This window comes from Pleurodeles waltl, chromosome 1_1 (genome assembly GCF_031143425.1).
Source record: "Pleurodeles waltl isolate 20211129_DDA chromosome 1_1, aPleWal1.hap1.20221129, whole genome shotgun sequence".
NCBI classification, from domain to species: Eukaryota; Metazoa; Chordata; class Amphibia; order Caudata; family Salamandridae; genus Pleurodeles; species Pleurodeles waltl.
In genome coordinates this window covers 383,801,987-383,820,129 of record NC_090436.1, presented here as the reverse complement: position 1 = coordinate 383,820,129, position 18,143 = coordinate 383,801,987, and the positions used below count along the sequence as shown (strand labels likewise).

Sequence of the window (18,143 nt, the reverse complement as noted above, 5' to 3'; positions counted from 1 at the left end):
GGTTTTCAATGAGAGCACATGTCTCATTTGAAAACGTAACTATAATATCACTTTAAAGTTGTTTTTTTTCAGCGACAAAAATGTGTGTATGTATATATATATATATATATATATATATATATATATATATATATATATATATATATTTATATATTTATTGAATTCACTTTGTTGCCTGAATCCGGCAAGTTCCTGCAATAGTGGTTCATGTGGGGGTCAGGCTCCCCTAATATAAATGTCCACAAACGCTCTTCATAGTTTGGAAGAAGTACACAAACTATGCGTCTAGCACCATATTGTTTATTTAATCTCCATAGTCGCTAGCACCATGAAAAGCATCATGAAAACACCCAACATGTTTCGACGTCCAACGCCTTGTTCATGGGTAACTCATTCACATGATTACTTGGAAATTTCAAGCCTACATCCAGTAACTAAAATAAACAAAGGACCACCAACAACAACTCAAATGGATCTAAACATGGGAGACATCTTGAAGCATGCCCTCTATTCCCGCACATGTGCTTTTTTGTATGCTTTTTATATACTTTTTTTTACATTTGTGAACTATTGCACTTCTTATTCCATACAATTTCATCAGTTATTCCCCCATTCGTCTTATTTCATTGTTAGCTTTTCAATATTATTTAACATAATTTCATATTCGCCCCAGTGGGCACATATAGGCGGTCATTCTGACCCTGGCGGTCAAAGACCGCCAGGGCGGAGGACCGCGGGAGCACCGCCGACAGGCCGGCGGTGCTCTAATGGGGATTCCGACCGCGGCGGTAAAGCCGCGGTCGGACCGGCAACACTGGCGGTCTCCCGGCAGTGTACCGCCGCCCCATTGAATCCTCCAAGGCGGCGCAGCTTGCTGCGCCGCCGAGGGGATTCCGACCCCCCCTACCGCCATCCAGATCCCGGCGGTCCGACCGCCGGGAACCGGATGGCGGTAGGGGGGGTCGCGGGGCCCCTGGGGGCCCCTGCAGTGCCCATGCCACTGGCATGGGCATTGCAGGGGCCCCCGTAAGAGGGCCCCTACAAGTATTTCACTGTCTGCTTGGCAGACAGTGAAATACGCGACGGGTGCCACTGCACCCGTCGCACAGCTTCCACTCCGCCGGCTCGATTCCGAGCCGGCTTCATCGTGGAAGCATCTTTCCCGCTGGGCTGGCGGGCGGCCTGAAGGCGGCCGCCCGCCAGCCCAGCGGGAAAGTCAGAATTACCGCGGCGGTCTTTTGACCGCGCAGCGGTATTCTGGCGGCCCCCGACAGGCCGGCGGCGACCGCCGCCGGTCAAAGTCGGAATGAGGGCCATAGTGTTGTTATCAAGATTTTACTTGATTTTGCTAACATGATTTTGCCTACTATTGTGCCACCTCATTATTATTATTATTATATGCATCTAAATTTCGATTTAAATATAAATATATTCATATTCAGCACAAGTGGGCTTTCAATACCATACTGCTGTATCCCACAGTTATTGTCCTCTATGCATTGCGATAAAATCCACATTTCAAATTTAGACGCGCAGCAGCCTGTGTATTCTTCCATTAAATCTGCATAAATAAATATATATATATATATATATATATATATATATATATATATATATAGGTAACACAACAGCCACAAAGGGGCATTATAAAACAGAAATCATGTAATAAACACCTCACAAATACAGGCCACATAAAGAAAAGAGGGAGGAAAAACACAGTGTTAATAATCACTGCAAACTTAAGAAGGCTTACAATGAATTTACTCACAACAACAAACAGTGATCATATTCCCAAATTTCCAAAAACTCAAATTTTAAGAAAAACTACTGAAGCCCCACAGAGGCATGCCCAGACACAGAAAAGGCAATTTCCCATAGTTCTTAAATATTTTGTAACTATATTTTTTAAATATTTGTAAAATATTTTTTATTTTTACTTTTTTAACAACTTATCAGCTCCAAACTGCTCTAACAATTCTACACACATATATCTACAGCAAAAACAAATATCTAAAGTAAAAACAAGGGGGAGCTTCCTGTGTGACCTTAGTCTACAAATATCACCAATTTTTCATTTATAGAAAGTCACCCATTTTTCACCAAATTTTTATGTTTTATTCTCCAATATGTCCCTCTAACTTCTCATCCCTATTCAAACCATTTGGTGTTTTTGTATTTAAAAATATTATGTATTGGGACTCTCGTCTCCGCGATAGTAATTCCCTATTACCTCTTCGCTTCAGGAAAGGTATCCTGTCAATTATGAAAAAACTCAATTTAGACACATCTCTATTTTTTAAGATCATTTGTACAATCCCTCCCTTCACATGTGAAAGACGGTAGAGATTTTCTGAATAGGATTGAGGGTATTGTGTGGGAAGATGATTATCTATTGATAACATTAGATGTAACAAGTGTGTATACGAGTATAGGACATGAGGATGGAATTGGAGCTGTTGACCACTTTTTCAGAGCTTGTCCACATTCATTTTTCTTCAATACAAAAAATGATTGTTCAGATGATTGAATACTGTCTGACAAATAATTTCTTTATGATTGATGATAAGCTTTTCCATCAAAATCAATGTACATTCATGGGATGCTTCAAGTTTTGCATGTCTTTTCATGGGCTGGTGGGAGGAACAGATATCAGAGGAATTCCAGGAATGTGACGCCAATATAATGTTGTCGCTGAGATATTTCGATGATATCTTTGTGATCTGGAAAGGTACTGTACAAGATGCTAGGAAATTTGTGCAGAAACTGAATGAGAATGTATACAATATTCGGTTAACAGAGCACATAGATCCTGATCAGTCTGAATTTTTTGACATTTGTGTACAAGTACAAAACAATGAATTAGTTACAAGACTATACAGGAAACCAACATCAGGCAATACATTATTGCATGCGACCAGTGGACATCCAAGGACATTAATTGAGAGTATCCCATATGGGGAGTTTTTACGAGCTAGGAGGAATTGCAGTACAGACCTATCTTTTGAGGTGGAAAGTGAAGTCATGGAACAAGGATTTACTTAAAGAGGTTATCAAATGGGGGTGATAAGAACAGCGAGACAGAAAGCGGGAAAGAGAAAGAGAGAAGAACTTTTAAATCCTACATGCATGAGGGTAAATGATAAGAAATGTAGATATATTACAACTTCTCTAACAAAGCCCAGGAGGTTAGAGGGATTTTAGAGGTATATTGGCCGATTCTAAAGAGTGAATCTATTTTGATTAAGGCACTTAGAGATTTCCGAAGTGTAACCTTCAGAAGGGACAAAACCTTGAAAGATAAATGGAGCATGAGTGACATAAATCAATACAAGAGGACTGAGTTTAAACAAGGCTTTTTCCCTTGTGGAAGTTGTAAAGCGTGTAGACACTGTAGTGGGAGGACACAGTATCAATCACCTCTCACAGGTAAGATGATGGATATTACAACTCACCTGACTTGTTCCTATGACTTTACGGTGAACATTCTGGAGTGCCCTTGCAAATTGTGGTATGTAGGTAGTACCATACATGCCACTAGAAAACGCATATTGGAACATATGGGAGCAATAACTATGGTGGATACTCATTACCCTGCCCTGTTGCAAGACAGTTTGACCCGAATCACAAGATAGATGTGTCTAAAATGATTTTTTTCATAATTGACAGGATACCTCCCCTGAAGCGAAGAGGTAATAGGGAATCATTATTGAGAAGACAAGAGACCCAATACATAATATTTTTAAATACAAAAACAATGGATGGATTGAATAGGGATGAGGAGTTAGAGGTACATCTTGCAAAATAAAACATGAAAAATTGGTGACCTTCTATAAATGAAAAATTGTCAATCTTTGTAGACTAAGGTCACATAAGAACCTTACCCTTGTTTTTACTGTAGGTATTTGTTTTTACTGTAGATGTTTGTGTGTAGCATTGTTAGAGCAGTTTGGGGGTGACAAGCTGTTAAAAAATAAAAAATATTTAAATATATTTAAACCATATAGTTAAAAATATTTAAAAAAATATGGGAAATTGCCTTTTCTGTGTCTGGGAAAGCCTCTGTGGGGCTTGAGTAGTTTTCCTTAGAATTTGAGTTTTTAGAAATTTAGGAATATAATCACTGTTTGTTGTTGTGAGTAAATTCATGTAAGGCCTACTTAAGTTTGCAGTGATTATTAACATTGTGTTTTTTCTCCCTCTTTCCTGTAAGTAGTCTGCATTTGTGATGTGTTTATTATATAATTTTTGTTTTTTCATTTATAATTCCCCTTTGTGGCTGTTGTGTTACCCTTATATATATGTTTATGCAGATTTAATGAAGAATACACCGTCAGCTGCTCGACTAAATTTGAAATGTGGATTTAATCGCAATGCCTAGAGGACCATAACTGTGGGATACAGCAGTATAGTATTGAAAGCCCACTTGGGCTGAATATGAATATATTTATATTTAAATCGAAATTAAGATGCATATATTAATAATGAGGTGGCACTATAGTAGGCAAAATCATGTTAGTAAAATCAAGTAAAATCTTGTTAACAACACTAAGGGCCTGATTCTAACTTTGGAGGACGGTGTTAAACCGTCCCAAAAGTGGCGGATATACCACCTACCGTATTACGAGTCCATTATATCCTATGGAACTCGTAATACGGTAGGTGGTATATCCGCCACTTTTGGGACGGTTTAACACCGTCCTCCAAAGTTAGAATCAGGCCCTATATGTGCCCACTGGGGCGAATATGAAATTATGTTAAATAATATTGAAAAGCTAACAATGAAATAAGAAGAATGGGGGAATAACTGATGAAATTGTATGGAATAAGAAGTGCAATAGTTCACAAATGTAAAAAAGTATATAAAAAGCATACAAAAAAGCGCATGTGCGGGGATAGAGGGCATGCTTCAAGATGGCTCCCATGTTTAGATTCATTTGAGTTGTTGGTGGTGGTCCTTTATTTATTTTTGTTACTGGATGTAGGTTTGACATTTCCAAGTAATCATGTGAATGAGTTACCCGTGAACAAGGTGTTGGACGCCGAAATGCGTTGGGTGTTTTCATGGTGCTCTTCATGGTGCTAGCGATTGTGGAAATTAAATAAATAATATGGTACTAGACGCAGCAAAGTTGGTGTACTTCTAAACTATGAAGAGCGTTTGTGGCCATTTATTTATATAATATATATATGTATATATGTATATATATATATATATATGTTATACATTTCTCCAAGTGCTGCTTCCACTGATGGAAGAAAATGTACAGTCGCTGAATTCTCTGTGAGCAAGGCCATACATGCCAAAAGGCATTAGCGTTTTTCTTGTTCTATGTGCACATTGCACCTACATTCCTAGAGAGCTCATGTTCTTGCATCAGTGAGAGCAGTGCTTGAAGATATTTTTGGGTCCCCATGCCGAATTCTACCCCACTCCCGCAGTGCAGAGTGCATATTTTCTTCCATCACTGTTAGCAGAGTTTAGATGGGGGAGGGTGTGTGTGTACTGTTTTTGTTGGATATATATGTGTATGTGTGTGTATATATATATATATATATATATATATATATATATATATATATATATATATATATATATATATACATACACACACACACAAAACTTGTGTGTAAAATATATACATATATTTAATTAAAATGTAATTAATTTAAAAATTAAACATATTTTACACTTTAAGTTAAAGGTAATTTATTTTGAAGTACATATATAAATAAAATATGAGTATTAATTATTTCTAAATAAAAATGTTAAAAAGTGTAAGTAATATGGTGTAGTTGTCATTTCGGGGTGGATAACCTTATGGGATAGTAAGGGGTTATTAGGGTTCAGAGTAGGGTAGTAAGGGTTTTATTTATAGAGATAAAAAACGTACTAGTAAATAGCCCTTACTATAAATAAATAATGCAACACAAAAGGATGATGGACGGTGTGCTGAAAGTTTTCAATCACTCACCCCGAGTCACAGATCTGGTTTAATACATCGTTCTTTTGCTCACCATGCCACCCCAGTTTGGACCCAGCCATATGCAAGTCATTCTTGACCATGTTCCCTATTGGAACAATCCAGCCCGAACTGCCAGGCCAGATCCTACATGGACTGGAAACAAGCATCCTGGGACCGGTTTCAGGGTATCACCCTTCATCAGCCAGGCTTGCTTGAATCCAGTGGCACAGTGAGCAAGGGACCCACGTCTGGGCATACCCTTCCCACTTAGAGCAACGTTAGCAACACAAAAGGAAGATGAAACTTTTCAACCACTCACTGATGAAAGGTGATATCCTGAAGCACTCACTGATGAAAGGTGATACCCTGAAGCACGTCCCAGGATGCTTGTTTCTGGTCCAGGGAGGACCTGGCCCCATGGGGAACAGGATCAAGACTGATTTGCAAATGGCTGGGTCGAAACTAGAATGGCATGGCAAGCAAAAAAACTGATGGATTAAACCCATATCTGTGATTGGGGGTGAATGTTTGATTTGCACTGCAGTCCGTCCATCATCTGTTGCTTTGGATAAATAAATAATACCTTTACTAATAGTAAAGGGTTTATACTTACAAACGTACCTACAAATTAAAGGCACTCCCAGTATGATAGCATGATGTGATGCAAAGATACTGCCATTGTAATGACCACAATGTAATGCCTCCCAAAGTACAACTGACATTTAACATTTTATAATATGTGCAAGATAAAGCCACTTTCATGAATAGCGTTAGATATGTTCATATTACAAATGGTGCAATAGATTCAACATCCAATTGGTGTGTGTGATAAAAAGCTTGCATTTTGCCACCAACTCGGAGTTTCCTGGTTGGATGCTGCCAAACCGGAAACAAGAAGTGCGTTCAGGCATATGCTATGCCATGTTAAGGAGCCTTGTTTGGTATCTATTATGGCATTAGCATGGGCCCACATTGCTGTCTTAGTACAGTCGCACCATGGTATCAAGGATGGATTCTATCTCTAATCACTGTCTGATATTTGATTGTTTGAGCTGCATCATCACTAGTTTAGGACAAGTTCACATGATACATGTGTCTGCATGATTAGTTTTATGTATGTTTTAGTACATACTAGTGTTTGATGCAAGCAGCATGAAGCCCTATGTATAGAGTATGCACACATTGTTTTTTTGATTAATATAATTAACCAAGGGGTTTATCATCCTAACCTCACAGCAAACGTTTAGATATATGTATGCCATGCCTAACATAAAAGGCGCTCCTTAGTTGTCAGCAGCTGCCCAATGGAGACATACTTGACGATTTCCATCCACTCATCCCCATTTTCAGTGTATTGATGACATGTAAGTTCCAATCATACTCTACTGCTGGGATAGTAAGCCAGTAAGCCACCTCCAGCATTTTCCAGCAGGCCTCCTTGTGTTACTTGGGGGGAAGCTTTGAAGTTGATAATCTGCAGTGTCCACTGAGGTCAGGATGCACAGGTCAATAAACCTTGTTTTGCAGAGAATGTCCACGATAACCACAGACGTCTGACAGCTAGTTCTTGAAATTCCAGAATCAGAAGTAGTACTGCGTAGCCTGCCGCAAAGGGTAGTAAGTCAGCTGCAACATCCAGACTGGCAAGTCACAGTAGGCGATCAGTGGATGAACAGAATTACCAGGTGCATGGACATTTGCAGCCATACCCAATCACATCATCGCTACTTAGAATATGAGGGAATAGTAGGAAGTGTCACTTGTCTCCTCACTGTTGGTTTATGATGTAGGACAATGCCCTATCCCAGACCCCATGCACTCATAGGGGACACAGGTGTCATGGAGAGTTGAATAAGGCATGGTGCACCATGCTCATTAATAGCCCATGGAAGGAAGGGCTGGGCCATTCTATTGCTCTAATATTTTTCCAGTGAACTGTGGGGTACGGGACTGCTTTCAAAGCAGAAAGGGCTGCCTTGACCCAACCACGCCCTCACTGCCCCAAATCCCATTATACTTGATGCCCCGTGCACTGGGTGGCTGGTTTGAACATTTTTGCCAGGGCTGATTTTGGATTCCAGCCCAATCCTGTTGGATATGCTATGTTGTGACTCTGTGCAGAAATGGAAGGTGTATTGCTCTTCATATATGGATTAGTGTCAATTTCACTTTTACTACATGGTTGGATAGAGCAGTGGAAGGTTGACCAGACCATGCATATTAGTCACATGTATGTAAGTTGCAGAAAATGATGTAGGAGTTGGTTGGTTAGAGCATGGTGGGAGGATTACCGGAGGGGATTGAGTCTGTCTTTGCAAATATGTTCTGGCTGGATGTTTGGACTGGATACCAAAGGGGGTCGGTGGGCTGAAGTTCACCCCAGTAAATTAATTTCTTACTTTGGCAAAGGATGACCCGCAAATTTCTCCGTTTAACTTACAGGGATCCTCAAAGCATATTTTTTTGTTTTCTGGATCAGCATGTGGTCGCACAATTCCTACAAACCTACAACCAGAAAAAGTCTTGATAGAGCTAGCTGCCTGGCCATGAGCGTTAATTATACCTGCAATCAGCTCCTTGTCCTCCTCACATCCCTTGTGTTGAAGTGCTGTGAGTTCTTAGGTGTTGCTCACAGATATTACGTTCTAGAGCCAATCCCGAACGTCATCCATTCATCCAATACCACCTTAGCTGTACCAGTTGGTTATATATAAAGTCCATGCCAGACCCGGAATACACATCAGACACCTAGGTCCTCTGAGGGTGTGCGGGCTCAGGGCCCAGGTGGTAAAAGTATTGAAATCCTGAACGTTATACCGATGTTCTCTCTTATGTGCAATACCCTATTTGTTGTTTAAGACTAATTTGCCTTATCTGCTGCAGGCTCCGTAGGCTTGATGTAACAATGTCACTTTGTTTATAAGGTAATTTAGTGTTCTCTCTAGATTCATTACAGTGCAGCCACAAGAAGGTTTGTTGCAGACAATTGTAGAAGGCCCTGCATAATTGTCATGTAAGGTACAGACTACTCTCACTAAACTGGATGCACAAATTGGCTACTGGATGCGTCTATGCTTCCTTCGCTTCTATGTATCCCTCAGATTTGTTGCTGTGGTTTTAGTATCCTAGGGGTGGTAGTGTGCAAGCAGATCTACTATGGAATGTTTTGTGTCCTTGATTCGAACTTTTCAAAATACATCTCTTGGCTCTTCTTCCGTAATCGCTGTAGTCTGGCAAGGAAATAAAGTGCCTCAGGTCTTCGGTGCTGGCATCACATCTGGAATAGGTCCAAACAAACCATTTATTCCAAGGACGAATTACCCACTCAACACAGTTATCAGCTCCTGACTTCACAGAAATCTCTTTTCTTGAGTTGGCTTAAGCATGCCTGGGTAGGGTTGAGGGTCCTGGGCCGTATCGAAGATATTGCACCAGCTTATCTTACTACCCTAGTTAGTCTGTTCACGCTCCTTTATTGTAAGGCTTTTCTGAAAGTGGTTCACTCCATAAAATTAACTTTACTGGGTCATCTAGGGTAATTTGCCTAATTATTTCTCCTCCTTGATGGTGTTAAAGAGGAAACGTTTCCCCATCATCTTTTACTGGAGCCCTACTTAACAACTGGTCATTAATTGGCATCCCATATCAAATTCTAATACTGTTGTGAGGACTTCACCAATGAGAGAAGCTTTTTCCAGCAAGAGTTTTGAAACAGTGGGTACTTTCGTTGTGCTTTTTGGCTCCTTGTTATTGTCAGCATAAGACAGAATTGTGTCATGTTAGCTGAATTATTATGGCAAGTTGGGGTGTGATGTAGTTACCAAATATTTTAATTTGGCCCCCACAAGTGGTGGCTGCTGACTTTGCTTTTTTAATACACTTCTCTCCTTTCAGTCAGTTCTGAGGGCTAGGCTTATGTGGTGATATTTGAACTCTGATGTAATTGGCACATGGGGGATCCATATGATATATTACTTTGCATTCCCAGACTGGAATTAGTCACATGTGGTTTTAGTTCCATGCAGTGTTGCCTAGGCAATTATGGCAGCAGACGATTTCTGTGCACTTCTGTAAGTGTTGGGTCACTGCTACTTTTCATCAGTTGGTGGCGTGTGTTTTCTTGCCTTTTATTTCATGCTGGTATCCTGTCGTGTCGCAGAATTTGCTTTCTATTTCAACTGTGTATTTTGCTTGGAATTAAATGTCTGCTGGTGTGTGTTGTCTTCTGACATGTTGTGCGGTGCCATTGCTGTTGACTGTGCCAGAGTTTGATAAACTAATGTGTTTTGGTGTGGTGCACAGGCACTGGTAATGCTGGCATCAGGATGGCTTGGTAAACCTTTCTCCACGCCATGATTCTACTTTGTGAGTTACAAGTTATGATTGTCTCTTGAACCTACATAACAGTATATGTGTGTAGTTAGAATTGACCTTGCAGGTGGTGGCATGTTTCTTGTGGGGGCAGTAAAGAGTTTAGAGGAACTACAATGTATGATTTGAGTGTGTTTTCTTGATTACACGTGATCATGTGAGGCAGACCTCCACCAAACACAATAAAGCCAACTTCCACTTCCAGCATTCATCATACTTACTGTTTACATGCATGCTGTGCATGTGTAGATGAAGGATATAATTCTATTTACACTCCAGCCACATGTGTAGATATAAGAGGACAGGAAAAAGACAGTGACAGAACGTCTGCTGTCTTTGATGGCACTTGGGCCCTCATTCCAAGTTTGGCAGGCGGCGGTCGCCGCCCGCCAAACTTACCCCGCCAATTGGCCGCTCCGCGGTCAGAAGACCGCGGAGGCCATTCTGACTTTCCCGCTGGCCCGGCGGGCGCCCGCCAAGGGAACACCCGCTGGCCCAGCGGGAAAGGCCCTGCAACACAGAAGCCGGCTCCGAATGCAGGGGTGCGACGGGTGCAGTTGCACCCGTCGCGATTTTCACTGTCTGCTATGCAGACAGTGAAAATCATGCTGGGGCCCTGTTAGGGGGCCCCTGCACTGCCCATGCCATGGGCAGTGCAGGGGCCCCCAGGGGCCCCACGACACCCGTTCCCGCCATCCTGTTCCTGGCGGTCAAAACCGCCAGAAACAGGCTGGCGGTAAGGGGGTCGGAATCCCCATGGCGGCGCTGCTTGCAGCGCCGCCATGGAGGTTCAGCCCAGCCAGGGGAAATCCGGCAGGAAACCGCTGGATCCCCTTTTCTGACCTGCCAGCCTGTTGGCGGTGCTTTCCGTCGTTCACGGCCCTGGCGGGTTTTACCGCCAGGGTCGGAATGACCCCCTAAATGTGCTCACCTTTAGCACTGGCTAAGCTGTCCCCAGATTCTAAACTCCTCACCTCATTAGTCAAGAATATACTCGATTTTGGCCAGACCTGCATTATTCCATGGATGGCAACCACCATGCCAGTGATTCTGAGAATGTCCCCCATTATGGCACATGTTGACTCAGTCGAGCATGAGATACCCAATATAAGCCAAGAATGATCACAATTACATCAGGGGTATGGCCTGTCATTTGTCCCAGATGCAGAGGAAAGAGGAAGGATATTAATTGGTCAAATGAGGAACAGCCCATCTGGCACACTCTCCCCCTTTCTCTTATCTCTCTTACACAAATGTATGCAAGTGAATGCAAGATGAGCACATTCATGCAAACTCACTCCTTCCCTGGCCACCAAATCACTACCCGGCTGCAGTATGCAATCCCAAGTAATCTGCCTCTCTGCCACTACATCCGCGCTGTTAGTGAGGACCTGCAGGTGCTCATACAAGAACTCTTGTCTCATCTCAACCTTCTAGATAGCACATTAAACACATAAGCGTAAATGCTAGCACTGAGCTTTCAGTATATGACTGGTCACTCAAATTGTATTATATTTTGTGGCGACTGGCCATATGTTGACTGGTTGCTCACTTCTTGTGTGACCACATGACTTTCAAATGCATCATCATTAGCTGGTGGGCCATTGTTCAGAACACTGTTAGAAAGTTTAGGGAGGTGATGTCAACCTCATCTTTCTGTCAGCCTAAATAATGCACTTGTGATAGACCATTTGACACATTATATATGTGTTTAATTTCCCTTTTGCTTGCTACGCTTAGAGACTGGATTTGTGCAGTACCACCTATTGCATTATACAGAAGGTGGTGCCTCACAGATTCATCCTCTTTGAATCCGACGTGTGAGGCATGGTTATATCCCTACACCCTCATGGATGAGATACCACTGTGATTATGTCTGAGGAAATTTCCTGATTTGAGATTAGGTGAGCAATTAAAATCTTTCACAGGATTATCCCACTACTAGCATTCACTGCCTGCTTCATAATATGTATAGGATGTCCCTTACAAGATGGCTAGGTATACCTTTATTGAGGTATGTTACTTCTTTGCGGGAATCCCTTATTCCTGCAGTTCCAGCTTCTACACACCTTCCCACTTCATCTGCTGACGTGGAACACAACTAAATCCGAGTGTGGGCCTTTAAAGTCCTGGGAGGATCTGCCGATGCTCCACTGTCATTGCTGTTGCACTCCATAGAGAACACACTGTATTTCATCTAGAGGAGTGTTCAGTTTCGAGAGCCTTAACATTCAAGGCACTGGTCTTGTATAGGCCAAGATCAGTATGTTTTCCATCTCTAAATATAGGGGCAGAAAAATGGTATAGAGGGTAAAGTGCTAGTTGATTCTCAGCACTTTTGATCATCATCATATCACAACTGGTGAGGTTAGGTGGTGCACCTGACTATACCAGTCACTGGCCAGAGTGAGTGGGTCCCCATTGGACTGAGCATTCCGTACTCTGTGGGTGTTGACGGTCACCCCTTGACAGTCATGCTGGGGAAATGATTGTGTAAAGAGCTATCACCCAGCATCTCAGGGAAACTTCCACACAAAGGACCAAGCATCACCTTTGACCGCAGGATGTGACTATTGACGGTAGCCCCTGCCTAGAGGCAGTTATCATCACTGATTTTTCCATTAATAGACCTAGACAAGGCAGGACTATTGCCACTGTGACTGGGCGGTCCTTTTTTGATGACCGTCGGGTCAAGGCTTAATTCCCGTGGAATTGGCAGAGGCTCCACAGATGGAGGCCTTGTGGTTTCCCCACCTCTGAATGGGACTTTAAAAATGCAGCGTTGGGGACACCAAGGGCATACCATGGAGGCATCAGGGTTGATGTTTGTGGGATCTTTATATTAGGGAGCTCTCAATCTGAGCTGAAATGTATCAATACAATGAGAACTTTTGTAAACAAAATCCAAAAAGTGTGTAATGCTTCACGCACCAAGAGAGCGATTAGGAAGTCAGGTGGAAAACTAGTTGAGCACTGTACCAGAGATATCTAGGGTACTTAGTGTGGTGGGAAGCTCATCTGTACTTAGTGTTCCATGATGATAAGTTAGTGGCAGGGGTGAGTGCATTGAAGTCGAGGCGGTAGAGGAAGTTGGGCCATTGAGTGAGAGAGGTCTTTCAGTGGAGAGAAATCTGTATTGTTTTTAGCTTAATAAATTATAAGCGTTAAGATAGATATGATTTTTAAACCTTTTATTAATATATACTTGTAATGCTTTACAAAGGCTAGGATGATCTACAATTGTGCAATGTGGCCCCAAACCTGAGAAACCTTTTCATCCAGTTCTGGTTTTAGGTTATCTATGGATGGATTTCATGGGCAGGTAGCTTGACTTGAGCTGATAGCCTGGAACGAAGGGGTCACAGACAGATCCAAAAAAAACTGAGACTTATTGGAAACATAGGCCCTCATTCCGACCCTGGCGGTTTCAAACCGCCAGGGTGGAGGGCAGAGGAAGCACCGCCAACAGGCTGGCGGTGCTTCCCGGGCTATTCTGACCGCAGCGGTAAAGCCGCGGTCAGAAAAGGGGAACCGGCGGTTTCCCGCCGGTTTTCCCCTGGCCCAGGGAATCCTCAATGGCGGCACTGCTTGCAGCGCCGCCATGGGGATTCCGACCCCCTTCCCGCCAGCCTCTTCCTGGCGGTTTACACCGCCAGGAAGAGGCTGGCGGGAACGGGTGTCGTGGGGCCCCCTAACAGGGCCCCACAAAGATTTTCACTGACTGCACCCGTCGCACCCCTGCAAATCCGCCGGCTCCATTCGGAGCCGGCTTCCTCTTTGCAGGGGCTTTCCCGCTGGGCCGGCGGGCGATCTTCTGGAGATCCCCCGCCGGCCCAGCGGGAAAGTTTAAAATGACCCCCGCGGTCATTTGACCGCGGTGCGGTCTTTGGGCGGTTTCCGCCCGGCGGATGGCGCCCGCCGCCTGCCGGTGTCGGAATGACCCCTATAGCTTTAATGGTAGACCTTTTTTTAACAGGAAGGAGATGGCTTGCAATATGACCTTAATGCTTAAATCCAAAGAGCATTTTAACTGCGACATGTGGGACTAACTGCAGAAGATAGCCCGAAAGTTATAAGTACAGCCTACTGCTGTAAACTAGACATGTGTAAACAGTAGAATTCACTACTCTTTTCTAGTTGTCCCTAAGCTTCAAAAGGTATGATTTTCTTTAGCTGTTTGGAAGAAAAGCGTTTATCGGCTACAGTTTGGGTCTGCAGAACATGGCATAGGTCCTGGTCAAATTTAAAACTTAGATTATATACAGAAGCAACACATCATATACCATAGTCACTGGCCAGAGTGATGGTGTCTAGAAAGTGGAAGACGTCCCAAAGAGGATGATCTCAGTCTTGCTTGAGTTGCCTCGTGCAGCTCACAAAGACTGCTAAGGCAGTAGTACACTGGTAGGACCAGCAGTCATGGGTGTCTTGGTTGCCATCTAATCTGAGTTACTTTCAGCCATAGTCATTGGTATAAGAAGCATTTCCAGAGACAGTAGGTCTGTATTTAATGTGCTAATGCGTAAAGCATTAACACATTAGGGCAATACACACAGGAGGAACCAGTTGGAGTAGACAGAGAGGGCTGTATTTGTAAAGTCGTCCCTTATGCAGACCAATGCAAACACTGAAGTGGAGGTGGAGGGATAAATTCTGAGCAGACAATATCATTAGGGGAGATATATATATATATACTCCACTGGGCTGAGCCAAGACATGATTGCCACATTCTCAACCCATTGGCTCGTCAAAAGAAGCCCATGGTTAATAGATTTGGAACAAAACCCCACTGTGTGTATGTTGTAAGGAGTGGGTCTGTTTGATAGCTAGTTTGAAAGCGGATGGGGCAAGAAAATAGAACTAAAAGGAATACAACAGACAAAAGGAAAAAAGAGAAGGCGTTGCAAAGAAATAAAAGAAAGAAGGGAACGAAAGAACGAGAAAATGAACACACAACTAAGAGAAGAAATAGAGCAAATGTGTGAGACAAATGAAAAAAGGGAAGGAAGCTAGCGAACAAAAGATAAAGAGGAAAAAAAAATAGTGCGAAAGATAAAAATTAACATTAGAGAAAAAAAGAGAGATGGGGAGAGAAACAAGCAGTGAAAGAGCCAGGACATGTATTTACTGACATATTTCCCACAGGCACAGAATGAGAAAATCACTTTGACACTTCAGGTTTTGACCAGTAACTTGTGGCTTCCACATACAGACGGGAAAAAGAGGGATTTATAGTAAGACGTGAATTGACAGATAAAGATAAGAAAAACATCACAGGAAAGAAGAAAGGTCTAAAAAAATAAAAATAAAGTGAAAAGACACATACTGAAAGGAAAGAGCAAATAAAAAAGACAAAGAATGAAGGGGAGAGAAAAAATAGTGAAAAAATGAATGCCTGATGAAGAAAAAAGAGAGGAACGAAACAAGGAAAGAAATAACCATGTATTTGCAAATTTGAAAGAGGAGGTAGCAAGAGGAAGAGAGAAATAAAAAATGAGTAGAAATAAACGGTTGAAAGAGAGAGAAAAATTTTTAACGTGTGGATTTTAAGAGCTGGAAAGATAAAAGTGGGAGAGAAAGAAAACATTTAGAGCAAACTGAGTAAAGGAAAGAACGGAGTGAGGAAGTTGAAACAAACCCTCCCAAATAAACATGGCAGCTAAGAATAGATTTCATTGGCTCCCCCACGTCCTCAAACAGAAGTCAAAGTGTGGAACAGCCAGGGGCACTGCAGAACAGCAGGAGGTGCATTAGCAGAGTTGTATGTGAACCCCAATGCAGCAATATTGGGGTGCTTTGGATCAGGATTGGGGGTAAAGACAGAGCTGTGTCCCAGCCCAGTGCTGGAATAGAAAAAAGGCAGCGGGTGAGGAATGAAAAACCCAGCGCCGTGTAATTCCTGGTATTGGAATAATGGGGCACTGCAGGTGAGGGTTGAGGTCCACTGACAGAGTTGCATGTGGGCTGCAGTACTGGAATTGTAATGGACACACAAAGTCAGAAGTGAGATACGTTAATGGAGCTATGTGTGGAACCTAGCATTGGCATGCCAGTGTTGCTGGGTGTTAGCCTGGAGGTACCCTGGTGAAGCTGGGAGTTGGTGCCCAGCATAGTAGTGGAACTGCCTCTGCACCACAGAAGCGAGGAGTCCTGAAGAATGTATGTGTGAGCCTTAGTACTGAGAAGAAATGTGCACTGAATGTTAGACTCGAGGTGCTCTGGCTGAGCTATGTTTTGCTCTTTTGGGTCTAGTATTGGCTTGGAGGTGGGACTGAATATTAGAATTAAACTGAACCAGTATGGCGCAGAAATGGGCACTGTGTCTAAGGATTCTGGAGCCCTGGTAGAGATGGGTGCCTAGGCTATAAGCAGTTACAAGTGATCCTCCAGGCAGGCACACTTGGTAAAGAAAATCCAAGCCAAGGAAGGGTGGGAACCAGGCAGCTGAGAGCGGCTACAGAGAGCCCATAAAGACCAAATGTGATCAAGATAACGGCCTGATTTATAGCCTTGTTTACAGCTAAGCTCAGAGCAAGAATGTTCTGCAAATGAAAAGGGAAGCTTCCCTGGACAGAAGCAGGAAACAAAGTAAAAAATAAAAAAAAATCCCCTACAGACCATATAAACAGGACCAAGCGTGATTATACAGTAGTTGGTCCCTGCTCCCACACAGAAGGAGGGACAAAGATGCATGACTGACTACTAGGAAGCAAGGATTTTTAAATGACACTGAAACTAACAAATGAAATAGCTGGAAGCCTACAGAAGTATCCTTAAAAGTGTACAAGAGGTCGTACGCTTATGCTCGACCTAAAAAGGTAGCAAATGAGTGACAATGAAGCCAGCCAATTGGAAGAAAAGGGTGGGCTCTAAGCCCATTGTAAACTAACAGTGCATTTCACGACAGCGCTTGCACTGGCTGGATGGTAGGTGAGACCTATAAATGTGGTTTTCCTCCTGGTGAATCTTCGTATTTAGCTGAAGGGAGGTGGATCGGGACTCTGGAGTGCCTAACCAAAATAATGTCCAGTTTGTATGGTTAGAAAAATTATTATTGTGATGTGTTCCAGAAAGACCAACTTACTTTGTACTCCAACCATTCCTGTTGCCGTGTCTCAGTTGTGTTGTAGCTTCCCGCTGGCTTCCAGTTTCCAGCACAGCAGAACTATTAGTTTTCCAAGCTCACACTCACATGTACTCTAAGGTGCCACTCCACCGTGTGGCCAGAAGCAGTACGGCTTCTGGTTTCAATGCAATACATTCATAGTAACCGTTTGCTGTTATTTTTACTGCTTTTGCCATTGATATAGCACACAATTGGACATTAGTAGGATATTGCACGGCTTTCGGTAATCGGGGCTGACTTTACCGAACAGTCGAGGTGTCCTTCTTTATCAGCAATTCGTCTTTTGTTGCTCCCTTACTTTATTTACTGCCCCTTTATTAAGGTCTGTGGAACATATTAGATTTATAATCAAACTATATATCTGCTCTTGTCTTTTTCAGAATAATCTGGAGGCAGTTCTAGAAAAGTTACAAGAGAGTTCTATAAAGACAGAAGATTTTGTTACGGAGATAGAAACACTTTACAATGCTGTTGAGGTAAGTGACATAGGACTGACGTAGGCCCACTCTGCTTCTGCAGTTCTGCTTACCCTTTCGTTCTGCTTGTGCTTATAACTGCCTTTTCCATTCCCTGCTATTGTTTTACAGAATTAAATGTGATAAATGCCAATAGGTTTTTTGTTTATAGTCTACGCTTATATCTTATCTATTTACCGTTGTAGGCTATGTATAACTACATTATAT

The 18,143-nt window shown here is 42.6% G+C and overlaps 1 protein-coding gene across 2 annotated transcripts in view; it reads left to right on the top strand.

Moving 5' to 3' along the window:
- Window positions 1-18,143, top strand: part of CMYA5 (cardiomyopathy associated 5) — a 249,381-nt gene that overhangs the window by 120,027 nt on the left and 111,211 nt on the right. For both annotated transcript variants that reach the window (XR_011201397.1, XM_069223208.1), the window contains exon 3: window positions 17,841-17,936. Coding sequence is in view for 1 of the 2 variants with exons in the window: in XM_069223208.1 (XP_069079309.1) it covers window positions 17,841-17,936 (96 nt within the window). In the remaining variant the exon portion in view is untranslated. The remainder of the gene's footprint in view (window positions 1-17,840; window positions 17,937-18,143) is intronic.